The sequence below is a fragment of the Amia ocellicauda genome, chromosome 6, assembly GCF_036373705.1.
Source record: "Amia ocellicauda isolate fAmiCal2 chromosome 6, fAmiCal2.hap1, whole genome shotgun sequence".
Classification (NCBI taxonomy): domain Eukaryota; kingdom Metazoa; phylum Chordata; class Actinopteri; order Amiiformes; family Amiidae; genus Amia; species Amia ocellicauda.
This window is the reverse complement of record NC_089855.1, coordinates 18312405-18326126: the sequence shown is the minus strand read 5'-3', so window position 1 is coordinate 18326126 and position 13722 is coordinate 18312405. Positions and strand designations below refer to the sequence as shown.

The following is a 13722-nucleotide window of genomic DNA, read 5'->3' as shown; positions in this document are numbered from 1 at the left end:
CAGACCCTTTCATTTTGATGTTATGCTGTATCACATTGTGTGTGTATGTATCCATGTGTATTTGTATCTATGTATATGTATGTATGGTTGTACTGGAAAGTATTGACACTCGTCATTAAGTCCTTTATGTCTTAATGAAAATCTATACTGACTCCACAAGCTAATTGAAATGAGTTTACATTTGACTGCCACTCATCGCAGTGCCAGCCCAAGAAATGTACCTACCCTCTGTTTTAGGTTTACAGTGCATAACAATGAGTACATCTATCCTTATTATGCCTGAGTGAGTAGAGCTGTGTGGCTGGTTTGCCTCTCTGAGCAGGTGATTAGGGCCACTGTTTCTGTGCAGGTCCTGCAGCCCCTTCAGCAACGCTTCCTGAACGTCATCAACCAGGAGAACTTCCAGCAGATCTGCCAGGAGGAGGAGGTGAAGCAGGAGATCATCGCCACGCTGGAGGCCCTGTGCGGCATCGCCGAGGCCACGCAGATTGACAACGTGGTCATCCTCTTCAACTTCCTCATGGACTTCCTCAATAACTGCATCGGCCTCATGGAGGTCTACAAAAACACTCCCGAGACGGTCAACCTCATCATTGAGGTTTTCGTTGAAGTTGCGCACAAGCAGATCTGTTATCTGGGAGAGGTGAGACATTCCCTAATTTTTATCAATAGATAATATCTACTACACTACCAAATTAAAATCTCAGCCACATAGTGTTATATTATCTATCCAAACCTAAACTACAATTGCTTCAGATATCCTGCAGGATTGTGGCCCTTGAGGAACAGGGTTGGCCTCCGGCCCACTACACGAGTCATGGCACAATTAAGTGATATGGTTGTATTTGTTTTTTTTCCTCATCAGTCGAAGTCGATGAAGCTGTATGAAGCCTGCCTGACCCTGCTGCAGGTTTACTCTAAGAACAATCTGGGCCGCAAGAGAATGGACGTCACTGCGGAGGAGGACCAGTACCAGGACCTGCTGCTCATCATGGAGCTGCTCACCAACCTGCTGTCCAAGGAATTCATTGACTTCAGCGACACTGGTACGCAGGGTGTCACATTTGCCAGAGCCTGAAGTTTTTCTGTATGTGTGCGTGTGTGTGTGTGTGTGTTTAGGGCAAAGTAGATCTGGGAAAAGGGAAATAATCTAAACGCAGAAATTACAATGTGCTCCTCCATAGACATCTTGTAGTCTGCAGCTATCTAGTATGTGGTGTGTGTGGGGTTGAAACCCAACTACAAGCCTGGAGAAGAGAGAGAGAATTGCGCCAAAGGCCTGTTTCCTGTATGTGAAGAAATTGGTTGTGGTGGTGTGTGGTTAAAAATGGTAGATGTTAAATGGGAGATAAAGTTCTATAAATTGTTCTGCTGTGGGGTGTGTCCAAACCCATGAAGTAGGATTTTGCAGACCATGTACTAGATCCATCAGGCTTACAACGCGTCCAAGACAAGTGATTTCACAGGATAGATCCTAAATGAACGTGACCTCACTGGTACAATACTGAACACTTTTTCTCTGCTGTTTAGATGAGGTTTTCCGAGGACAGGAGCAGGGACAGGCGGCCAACCGGTCAGTCTCTGCTGCAGATGTTGTCCTTTACGGAGTCAATATAGTGCTGCCACTCATGTCACAAGACCTGCTGAAAGTAAGTGCCTGTACTCTTCAAGAAATGTGATCGCATCCACAAAACACAAACCTACAGGGTGTTGTTTAAGCTGGTTCGATGTATGAATCTCACACATTCTCATGGTTGTAGTTGTTAACACAATTAGTCACAAAGGTTGGTGCTTATACAGTATTGACACACACCGATTGTTGAAGGTTTTTTATAATACAATCCAGCCATTTTGAATGTTGCTCTGATTGAGAATGTATGACCAAATTGTTTTTTCCCCTTGTTCAACAGTTTCCCTCACTTTGTAACCAGTACTATAAGCTCATTACCTTCATCTGTGAAATTTTCCCAGAGAAAATACCTCAGCTTCCTGAAGAGCTTTTCAAGAGCTTAATGTTCTCCCTGGAGCTTGGCATGACTTCGTATCCTTTGTCTGATGGTACACACAATAGAGGACACAAGCAGGCACTTTAAACCTTCTTATGAGGAATTTAGTTGTAGGGTTTCTTCTTTAATACACAGATAATACAGTCTGAACACATCCAACAACTTGGTAAGACTGGGAATGGATTTTAAATTCAAGCCTTTTGGGTTCAAAGGGTGACTGTGCCTACCAGTGTTCTAACAACTTTTCTCCAGTTCAGTGTGATTCCCTTTTATCCTTAACTGCTATGTGTAGGATGAGCTCAGAAGTCAGTCAGCTATGCTTAGAGGCTTTGACTCCCCTAGCGGAGCAGTGCGCGAAATCCCAGGAGACGGACACCCCCCTGTTCATCGCAACGCGGCACTTCCTCAAGGTAGGCAGCACTGTGGAGTAGTGGTTAGGGCTTGGGACTTATATCTGGAAGGTTGTGGGTTCAAATCCAAGGTGGAACAGTGCTGTTGTACCCCTGATCAAGGTACTTCATTTAGATTGCTCCAGTAAAATGCCCAGCTGTATAAATGGTCGCCCTGGATAAGAGCATCTGCTAAATGTAATGTAATGTAATGGTAGGAGCTGCATATTACTGCATATTATTTCAAGTTGAGCTGAAATGTAATGTTTGGTCATTTAAAAAACAAGCAGCAGGAGGCATTACCTTTTAAAAGTGGCTCTACCTCCTTTCTGTGGGGAAACACGAGAAATTAATCTTGGCGTGTTTTTACTTTCAGCTGGTCTTCGACATGCTAGTGCTGCAGAAACACAACACTGAGATGACTGTAGCGGCCGGAGAAGCTCTCTACACACTAGTTTGTTTGCATCAGGTAAGAACAGGATTTGTGGTAATTCTGGTTTCATTATGCAAATTACAGCATTAGATTAATACTGCAGTCTGTTAAGGCACTAAACAAGTGTTTTATAGTTCCTTATGATTGTGTAATGTTCCTTTGTGTATACTGCATTGTTGCTAATAGCTACATTGCATTGATAAACCCAAATATAGGAATTAAAGAATAATAAAGTGCATATCTAAATGGCTAACTCCTTTGGTTTAATGTATGGGCCATAAACCATAGTCCAACTGTTAATAAAGCTCTAAACCTTATACTTCCTCTGACATCATCTGGAGAATAAGAGATGACGCAAGAAAAACATGACCTTGTAAATTGATATGGACGTGTTTGTTGTGCTCAGTAGTCTAAGATGTTGTCTGGTGGTGTCTCCTGCAGGCGGAGTACTCAGAGCTGGTGGAGTCGCTTCTCTCTAGCCAGCAGGACGCGGTCATATACCAGCGGCTAGCAGACGCCTTCAACAAGCTCACCGCCAGCAGCACCCCCCCTACCATGGACCGTAAGCAGAAAGTGGCCTTCTTGAAGAGCCTGGAGGAGTTTGTGGCCAATGTAGGGGGTCTGCTGTGCGTCAAATAACCATGGGCCCCCAGAACCACCACCGCCTCGCCAAACATTGGTTAAAATTGCACTGTCTGACAAAAGACTGCTGGAGCCCTCACAATTTCGTAGTTTTCTTTCCAGGTGGTGCTCATCATCTGAAGCAGTCTGTGGTGCAGCATGGTTGAAGTAAGAGGGGCAGAGAGTAAAACAATTAGCATTTGCCGCCTGTTTTTTTTATTTTTATTTTTTTAAATCAATTCAGTTATTGTTTACTTTGCCAGTGGACGGTTTTAGTAAATACAGAGCGTGTGCAGAGGGGCAGGAGAGGTGAGGAATCCCCGTAGAGTGCCTTTCATTGTTGTTGTTTTTTTTTGTTGTTTTTTTTGGAACCAGCCATTTTTGTGGCCAGATGAAGCTTGTCTTAAGAAAGCGAGCCCGCGCTTTCAGACCTGCACCGAGACATTGCAGACAAGTACAAAGGTGTATACGCCACGGCCCTGCCCAGCCTCTCTCCACCTCCTCCTGATTTAGGGATCTGGGTAGTTTGGGACCGTGCATTGATGGATGAAAAACCAAATCGTTTTTTTTTTTTTTTTGTTCACAAAGGGTGTAAAAATATTTTCAAAAAGATTTAAGAAAAAAGAATTGTGTAAAAAAAAAAAAAAAAAAAAAAAGATTTTATAAAATCTGCAAACTTTTTTATTGTTATTCCACCAGAAGAGAAAAAAAAACATTATTTTGTGTTCCCGCTTTTAAAAACCGATGAGGCACGTTGCTGAGGCCTTGACTGCTGGAGAGGAGCCCTGCTCTTCTGGAACTCACGGTGACGTTGTTCGGAGCAACAGGAACAAGCTTCAGGGGACGGAGACAGACATGGACCTTTCAGTGGAGTTAAAGGACATGAGACGCAAATAGCAAACCCCTTTACAACCGGGATTGAAGCCATATGGGGGCCACTGAAGCTTACACTATTTTTATTTTTCTACCTAACCCCAAAAACACAATGGAACTGAAGTCCACGTTGCTTTAGCAATAACGAACCAAAGGGGGTCAGCTGCTTCAGAGTCTGCACCGATTTTAGTTAGGGCATTAGAAAGAAACCAATCAGTTTTTAGAGAACTCCTGTTAATATTTTTGGAATGCTTAAAGAAATGTAAAAGTGTATATAAACCTATTATATAAACTTTTTGAGTGTTGTTTTTCTGTTAGGTCTGCCATCATGTGCTGTTTTTAGTAGTTCAGATCTCTCAGCCAGTGAAAGACTCAAATGGTATGTTGCAGGCTTGATTTTTTTATTTTATTTTTTCTCTCTCTCCCAGCTCTTGTGGAGTTTTTGTGAGTTATGTGATGGAGCTAATTGTAGCAAAGAGCACCATACTGAGATGAAATGTAATTCCCTGAACTAACCTTTATTTTACCAAACTATTTTGACTTGACTTATTACAAACAGGAGTAGAACATTTCAGTTGGAGATACACTTCAAGCAAACATGCTTTAAACCAGCTTGTGAATGTATTGATCAGTGAAACATTCAAACCAAAACCTACCATATTTCTTTTCTGAATTCAGTTTCAAACTACATTTCTAATAAAAAGGAAAGAAATCAAGTGCACACTTTAATACACTAACTTATTTGCTGTTTTGTTTATACAGACGAGGCATGAATTTGGTCCTTCGAAAATCGACCGCAAACACTTTTCAGGGTTGATTAAATTATCGTGCAGCACAGGTAGTGTCTCTGAATCAGGTGCAAAGACAAATACAGATTCAGACATTGATTGTTCTCTAAGATGAAGCTATAGACCATAATTTGCATTTACTCGGATCCCTACATCACCATGGTTCTATTGTCTACCTTTCATTCTACATTTGATGTTTTTCAAAGTAGTCCGCAAAGTAATATGCATTCTTGACTCATTGTTTTCATTTTTTCTTTTCATGAAGTGCTTTAAAATTACATCATGTCCCTCATTCCCAAAGTAATCGCTAAAGTCAGAAGACTAAAAAGTCATATGAGGGGAGATCTGCAAAACAAAGGAAAATGGCAGTGCAGGTCCTTTGGGTTTTTGGGGCTCTCGCTTGTGGATACATTGCTACATTGTTGCAAAATGGACAGCAGAATGAGAAAAACTGAGCATCACTGAGCGCAGGCATTTCAGGGCCTTTTCTATTTGACCAACTTCTTGTGTGGCTGCCTTCTTTCCGCCTGGTCTGTGGCCTCAGCCGGCATTCTAGAGTCAGTCTGCAGTGTCTCGGAAATAATGTAACCAAGTCATTGCTGACAAACGATCCTTTCTTTTCTGTTGTGTTGAGTTCAGAGATTCGTTTTGAGCTTCTGCCTGTGTATTGATTATCAAACAGCATGGCAGATTTTATACTGGACTTAAGGGAGGAAAAAGTCCTGTCCTTAAGGCCATCAGCCTTTATGAAGTCATTCTGAAGCTATGATCTTCATAGGCGTCACACTATGTTACTCTGGATGATTATTTAGTTGCCTTATAGTTGCCTTTTCCTGGGATGAGCAGTTGTGGCATGACAATGTAGCCAAAGACAGCAAAGTTGTAGTTTATAAAAATATAAATAAATGGGCATCTGTTAGCAAGGTGTTCCTCAAAAAAAACTCTCCTCTGAAGTAAAGATGAGGGCTGTCAAGAAGGCAGAGACCGAGATGTCCCCAACCCTGCAGTGGAAACCATTATTTCAGGATGGCCCTGATGTAAGGGGTTGTTCTGAGTGTGCTAGACATGCAGAAGTCTAGGTCACCAGTGAATAGGATGAAACGTGAGATCAGAACACGGTTTCCCTTTTTGAAGGCTCAGTGCAGAGATCACAGTGTGCTGTCCCCTTCAGCGCCTCGCTCGCCTTGCAGGGGATTGCAGGCTGAGACAGTCTCCGGGGACAGCTAAGGGGCTGCACTTCCCTGCAGTCTGAAGGCCTTTGTCAGAGCAGAGGCTTTCTGGTCTCATGCTCTGTGTTTCAGGCTGTTGTCTGAAAAGCAAATGACAGCGCTTAGATGTGCTAAAGCAAACAGTGGGTCAGCTCTAAATAAGGAGTATTGGGAGTAATGGAATATTTAATGTACAGCAACCTTTGAGTGTCCATGGCTGTTTTTTTTTTCTGTCCAGCTTAAAGGTTTATTGTAATATATATTTTTATACATTTTGTAACAGTTCCTAATGTAGTTAGACACATGTAGCATTCTAAATTGGATTCTTTGTGGCGCTGTTCTAGAGAGCCACTGTAACCTTTTTCTATGTTTGATTTCAAATAACTTTTCAAGAGACCAACCCTGTCTTTGTTTTCCTGTTTACATTTTATCCCGTTACTGACTACCTGTTATTTTAGGGAGTTGGTATTGCTGTTTTGTCCCTAAATTAAAAACATAAATCTTAAAATATTGTGGGTTTTGTATTCTTTGTACTTTTCTATTGTATGTGCTGGAATGCTTCCAACAAAAATATTGATGATGATGAAAGAGAGAAAATAAATAGGTATCATCATCAACCTTTATTGATGCTGGATGAAGGCATCCCCAAGATTTTTCCACTTGATGTGATAAATCTGTTTTCCAGGTCACCCCAGCAAATCTTTTGTAATCGTCCCGTCATTTTTATGATGATCTAGGTCTCTCATCATCTGTTGGGATCCATTCTATTATGTCTTTTGTTCATCAAGTATACAAATAATTTTAAAATATTAATTGATTATAATAATGTATTAACTACCCGTTGACTATCAAAATAACGTGCAAACCCAACATTACGTTTAATTGTATATGATTATGTTTCTCTCTTTACTGTTTACTTTATTTTATTATTGATATGTAAGGTACTTTCTATGCAATTTATCAATAGCTTTCAGAATTTGGGTGGGAGAATCGAATCCTCATGCAAATTGAGATTTTGAGAACATTATTTAGAGAGCCGTCACATCCAGCCATGTTTCTATTTTTCGAGAGTTTGTCAGTCTTTTTTGACGAAGTAGCAAAGCCCATGCTCAGTACATCACTCTCTTCAGGCAGGAAGACGATCATTGCCGTCGCTTGGAATTTCCTGTTTCGCATTTTGTTCTTTTTGATCCGCCTCGGATACCGTCCGTACACTGACATAATGTTGTGTTTTTGAATTGAATCTCTTCGTACCGCCGAGAAAAGGGTAAGATATTTTTCCCTGTTTACTATTGGCTTTTAATTTAACGGTTTATAAGAGACTACATTCAACACATTAATAATGGAAATGACAAAATGTTTCCTTTTGACAACGTAATATTACAAAACACTGAAAGCCGCGTCTAGGTTTCCACGTGTGCTTATTGTATAGTTTATACAGCACATCCCTGAACGCTGAACTTTAAATACTGTTCCTGTGTTAGAACTACAGCATCCTGGACTGTACGAGTGCTGTTCACGGTGATCAAATGTTTAATTAGCAATCTCTCTATAACCAGGCCTTTCAAGCGCTGAGGCAGTGTGTGGAAGTTCAGAGGTCACGCCGGTGAGTTATCGCGACAGTTGTGCGTCATGAGCGACAGCGACGATGACGCGCCGCGACTGTCCGGCCCGGCGCTGGCGGCGCTGCAGGACTTCTACCTGGAGGAGCAGCGGAGACTGGCCGGCGCTGCGGACAAGTTCAGCGTCGGGGCTGTGGAGGAGGACTGGGTAGGAGGAGATGTGTACTTGAGCACACTGGTCTGTTATAACAACTGTTAAAGGAAAGGATGAAGTTGCGGTAATATGTATAGCCATGTGTTTATTAGAAATTATCTTCACAATGCAATATAAGTGCATTATGCCTTTTGTACTAATCCGTCATCTTTAGAACTGATCCGTGTTTTCAAATGCCACACTTTATTATGACATGTTTTGTTTATCAATAACATTATTTGGGATTTGTCTTTGTATTTATCCATTACTTTTAAAGCACATGAGCCAGTTCTGGTACACTGAAGAGACAGCCACACGCCTGGCAGAAGAAGCATTGTGTGCTGCAGGGAAAGGGGGCAGGTGAGTGAAATTTCATATATATCTATATCTCAGTGGCAGCCTTTATTGATCCATTGCTGGATGAAGGCCTCCCCGGGATGTTTCCACTCGTTTCATTCCATTTACTTGTTATTTTTTCATCTCTTGGGATCCATGCTGTGGTTTCTTCTGTCCATCTTTGGTCTTGCAGTGTGTACGTCCCATTGCCATTTTAATATTTTCACTCTTTCAATAATGACTTTTGTTTGTTCTCAGATCTATGCATTTGTTTTTCTGTCTCTTTTTGCAATTCCAAGTGTACATCTTTCCGTTCTTTGCATTGCTTGCAGTTTCTGCATCATGAAAGTGTTTCTTTACCAGGCACTGGTAATATGCAAACCTCCATGATGTGTACATATATAAAACACAATTTTCCTTTGTAAAGCACAGAGTTTGTGGCAACAGACCTATCTTTAAGTTTAATTTATACATATTATTAGCGTGTGTTCATTTCCACGAGTGTGTTGCAGGATTGCCTGCGTCAGTGCGCCCAGCGTCTACCAGAGACTGAAGAGGCTGGAGAGTGAGGATGCGTCTGCCGTGCTGCTGGAATTCGACAGGCGTTTCTCCATCTATGGGGATGAGTTTATCTTCTACGACTACTGCAACCCTCTGCACCTGCCCGAGCACATCGGGGCACAGAGTTTCGACATTGTCGTTGTGGACCCCCCCTATCTCTCGGAGGAATGCCTCAGCAAGGTCGCCCTCACAGTCAAATTCCTCACCAAAGGCAAGGTCCTCCTGTGCACCGGTGAGTGAAGGCAGGACTGCACGGCACAGGCACGGCTTCAGCTTTGGTTTGGGACCCACCTTATCAAGATTCATTGTTTGTAGTTAAAGAGAACCTAGAACTACACAAAATGTTTAAACGGGCATTGAATATGATAATGGAAATGTCTGACGTTGTTTCTGTTTTGTTCAGGTGCAATAATGGAGGAGCAGGCCCAGAAGGTCCTCGGTGTGAAGATATGCAAGTTCATACCCAAGCACAACCACAGTCTGGCCAATGAGTTCAGGTGCTATGTGAACTATCAGTCCAGTCTGGACTCTTGACCTCTGCTGGCCTCCAGTGCTGACCACCTGGAATAGGCTTACAGCCTCGCAGCCTCGGGCTTTGGAAGATCACACGTTCATTGCGGATTGCTTTGTGGAAAACGAGAAGAGTATTCAAAAGTCAAATATGTCCATCTACATTTTCCATATTTCACTCAACCGCTGCTCACCTGCATGTCACACAGAAAGACTGAGGTATTCTGTGCATCCAGAGACCTGAACCCATCCACTGCTCTGCTCTCTGGGGTGTTTTAGAGCACAGCCCTTCTGAGCAGAAAATTTAAATACATTGTCCACAGTACTGATCAAATATTGGTTGGTAATTCACTGTACATTGAAGGACATTTTGTAGAGCTCGCCTCTGTGATACCAAAATAAACCCAGTAAAACCCCTAAACTTGCTTATCAGATCAGGCAGGTTTGGGACAGACTTATTGAAATAAAGTATTGACAAATATATTGTCTTGAATATTGAATTTTGGATAGGGATGAAAAGTACAATAAACAAGAAGAGCAGAGAACAACATACAAATCAATAGAGAGAGCTGTGAACAAATCTGTATGTGGCTTTTACTGTCTTTTGGGTGCGAGGTATGTAGTGAAATATTGGATGTTTTCACTAAGTGACGAAACCTTTAGATAAACCTTTTAACTGTGTCAAAGTGAAATAAAACTACTTAACAGAAATGTATAAAGTTAGTGCAGTTTCATTTCAGTCCCAGAATACAGCAGCCTTTTAGACATGGATTGGGATAGCAAGTACTCATAGTATTGTATACAAAATATCAATATAGACATTAATTAACATACAAAAATCATACAAATACAATTTTGATAGACATGTATGTTCATACTTAAAGGTTAAAGCGAAACCTAGTTTTAAATGTAGAAATGAGCTATTCTCCATCTACCCACTCACTGAGCGTACCTACTTTATTAATGTTGCAACAAGTCCACCAAGCATTGAAGTTTCCGAAGTGACCGAAGCCTAAGTATATGGGTTGAACATCACCTACTGGGGAGGATAACTAATTAACCATCATGTGACATTTTTCTAAGGTTTATTGAGAAGATTTAGGGTTCCCTGAAGTACTAATAGGCTTTCTTTATAATGCTACAGAACTGACTGGCTATGCTCTTTCTGACCGCTAGGGGGGAGTGTGGAATAGAAAACAGCTGTATGAATCTACCAAAACAGTACAAGGCCGTTATAGAAAGCAATATCTTTTCATTACCATAATTGACTTTAATTAATAATACTTCCATTCTAAATTCAACCGATTTAACTGTTAACAATCTGTGGTTTTGCTTTTAAAGGTACAATTTAGAATGAGATCCGAACAGGTGCTGTGCCAGTGTTCAGATTGTGTTGAAATGTACAACGGATCTCAGATTAGTATATATACACCCTGTATATCCTGATAATTGTTTTACTAATTTGAATCTGTAAAGTTCAGGAATGTTGGGAGAGATGCAGAAGACATCTGAGTCCGTGGGCCTCTGCAATTCAAATACCCTTAATTGAGCTCTCTTGTGTCAGACCTAAATAGAAAAGACTCCTAAAAATCTCCCTGCTCCAATTCTTGGCACCGAGACCAGGGCTGTGCATTTACACGGCCTGTACAACACTGTGTAACTCAAACACAGGTCTCTTCACTGTGTTTAAGAGTGCTTGTCAGGGCTGCTGTCACTGGCTTTGATCTCCGCCTTGTCCAGACTGGAGTTGCTGCTGTGGGCCTCCTTGTCCACGTTGGGCACACAGGTGCAGCCCACGGCGATGGAGACGTAGCTCTCTGTGTAGGCGTAGTGCCCCCCCGAGCAGGAGGCTGTGCGCCGCAGGATGACCGAGGGCATGTAGACCGGGGTGCTGCGGTACAGCAGGCTCTCCTCCCCCAGTGGCCCGGTCAGGCAGCCCTTACACAGGCAGTAGGCCTCGGGGATGTACCGGGGGAACCGCGTGGGACTGTGGGAGATTCTGGGAAGAGAGAGTAAATAACGGTCACTTGGAAAATATAAACTAACCCCCTTTACTTCCATCCTTGATGGAGATTAAATGGACAAGCTAAATGATTCCCATGCCAGTTAAGATGCCTGGGGCCAGGTCTTATGACTCCAGTGAAGCAGAACAGATTAGAAATGTTCCCACTAGAAAGATGTTTTAGTACAAATATGTTGAAATGCAATTAATAGGTTGTTTCTTCTCTTTTAATAGATGGATATCCCAGTATAATTCACTGAATGAGCCCTTGCATTAGCTGACCTCCAGTCTGAGCTATTTCCTGCACAAATGGAAGTGTAAAACCGTCCAGCCTTTCTAATATTCACTGAAAATAAATGTAAACCGGTGACCCACATACTCCTCTGTGTAAACTATCAGCAGGTCAGTATTACATAAACATACTTCTGGCCGTGGGGAGCTTAAATCGTCACATTTGCAGGGGGATGCTGAGACGGCCAGAGCGCCACAGGGACCCCGCAGCCCACCTGTACGCCCACGGCGAGGTGCTGAGGATGTTGACCGGGAGACGCGCACTGGGCTCCGCGGCGGGGCGGCCGGCGGACGGGCAGGTGCGGTTGTCCTCCTGCAGGGGCGCCAGCTGCAGGGCGTGGTGGAAGGCGCTCAGCACCCCGACCGACTGGCGGCCGAACATCTGCTCCAGGATCTCCTCCGGCAGGTCCAGGCAGGGCCGAGGGCGCAGCGGCCGCTTGGACACCTTCCCCCCGGGCTGCGCCGCGGTCGAGTCCGGCGTCAGCAGCGCCAAGCAGCCGAGAGTCACCAGCAGCACTGCCCGCTGAAACACAGCAGCCGAGCCGGGGACAGCAGAGTGTGTGGCATTGGAAGAAATGCGTTAATTCATTACACTTTTCTTACCGCAGTTGTTAATGACCACGACGACGTGAAACATTTGCGGTACGTTATTTTACCATTTTTAATTAGGCTCCTTCACAGAATGATCTCAGAACAGAATTGTCTCCATTCTCTTAAACGACACTGTTCGCGCACAGAGATGCGCAATGGATGTGAATTCAAATTACATATATGTGGCACAAATGCCAGAAACACGACTTTTGCTCTATTGCGATGCTTCACCAAAAATACAACAAAGCCCGATTTACTGTATACCTGCTAATTGCAATTCAACTATTAGATTTAACGTTCCTTTTCATTAATTGATTGATTGATTGATATGAACCCCTAACACGAGCTGTGCAGTGTCACAATAATAGTAGCGCCCCCCGGTACCCACCGCAATCCAAATATGAACATTGATATATTTTGAAATGAAAATACATTGAAATGCACTTCCAGAAACGTCTGTAAAATGACCCAGCCCTTGTTAGAAGAGTCTTGCATCCCTAGTTTGATGCATGCACACATACATTCGTTTTCTAACATTTAGCATCATGCCGTATAGTAGCGCTTTACCCAACACCGTTAACACGCGTATGTGCAGTTCTTGTATGCCCTTACCGTGTCGCTTCTCATCGTGCAGTCCTCTACCAGAGATCGTCCTGCTCGGCTTGCGGCGATCATGTTAAGAGGGGACTGCGGACCCCGCTCAGACCCAGCTGGGACACGGTAGGTGCTGGAAGCTGTCCAGGGTGCGAGTACAGACGCCAATGGGAGCGCTGCCCGTCTGATGAACCCGCTCAGCGCTGCCAACATCTGCCTTGAGGCCGACCAGCGCTCCCATGTGCGCCCCAGTCTGCGCAAAACGGGCCTCTGACCAGATGCAATTTAACCAATGTTCGTAATTTGTATTACTTCTAAGTGCCATGTTTATTGTGAATTGTACCAACTGCTAGTGCAGAAAGCAACAACTGAATTGTACTTTATAGGCAAACTATTTATTCTGCTGTGGTTTAAATGAATACAGCAGGCTTCAGGTTTTTTTGAGAGATGTAATTAGACTTCCATACAATCCACTGTTGGGTATCCACTCAGACTCCAGCAATACAGTGTGTTATTGTATTCAGCCCTGCAGAAGTTGTGGTTTCTGCCCACCCTGTGCAGTGCTGCTGTGCTTTGTATCTGTCACCTTTGTATTTTCCTGGGCTCCCAGTAGTCCAGATGTTAAAAGTGTCTCGACAAGTCAATGTCAGGCTGACAATCCGGTGCTTCTGTTTAGCAGTTTTGCTGTGAAAGCTCTTATGAAAACAACGGGTGAATGAAGGGAGTACTGTTCACAGCTCAGGGGCCCCAAGACCACGATCAGA

At 43.1% G+C, this 13722-nt stretch overlaps 3 protein-coding genes across 3 annotated transcripts in view; 2 read left to right on the top strand and 1 right to left on the bottom strand.

Moving 5' to 3' along the window:
* Nucleotides 1-6828, top strand: part of xpo4 (exportin 4) — a 31274-nt gene extending 24446 nt beyond the window's left edge. The window contains exons 17-23 of the mRNA XM_066706488.1: nt 350-643; nt 866-1046; nt 1531-1649; nt 1911-2041; nt 2299-2416; nt 2772-2864; nt 3270-6828. Coding sequence (XP_066562585.1) covers nt 350-643; nt 866-1046; nt 1531-1649; nt 1911-2041; nt 2299-2416; nt 2772-2864; nt 3270-3467 — 1134 coding nt within the window. The 3' untranslated portion in view covers nt 3468-6828. The remainder of the gene's footprint in view (nt 1-349; nt 644-865; nt 1047-1530; nt 1650-1910; nt 2042-2298; nt 2417-2771; nt 2865-3269) is intronic.
* Nucleotides 6829-7459: 631 nt separating this feature from the next.
* eef1akmt1 (EEF1A lysine methyltransferase 1) lies at nt 7460-10191 on the top strand. Its single transcript, XM_066706487.1, has 5 exons — nt 7460-7585; nt 7878-8088; nt 8351-8433; nt 8922-9202; nt 9374-10191. The coding sequence occupies exons 2-5, from the start codon at nt 7951-7953 to the stop codon at nt 9502-9504; spliced, it is 633 nt and encodes a 210-aa protein (XP_066562584.1). The 5' UTR covers nt 7460-7585; nt 7878-7950; the 3' UTR covers nt 9505-10191.
* il17d (interleukin 17d) lies at nt 9794-13402 on the bottom strand. The gene is made up of 3 exons (XM_066706486.1): nt 12977-13402; nt 11989-12296; nt 9794-11479 (listed from the first exon to the last, which is right to left on the bottom strand). Exons 1-3 carry the CDS (start codon nt 13169-13171, stop codon nt 11167-11169), a joined length of 816 nt encoding a protein of 271 aa, XP_066562583.1. The 5' UTR covers nt 13172-13402; the 3' UTR covers nt 9794-11166.
* Nucleotides 13403-13722: the final 320 nt, after the last annotated feature.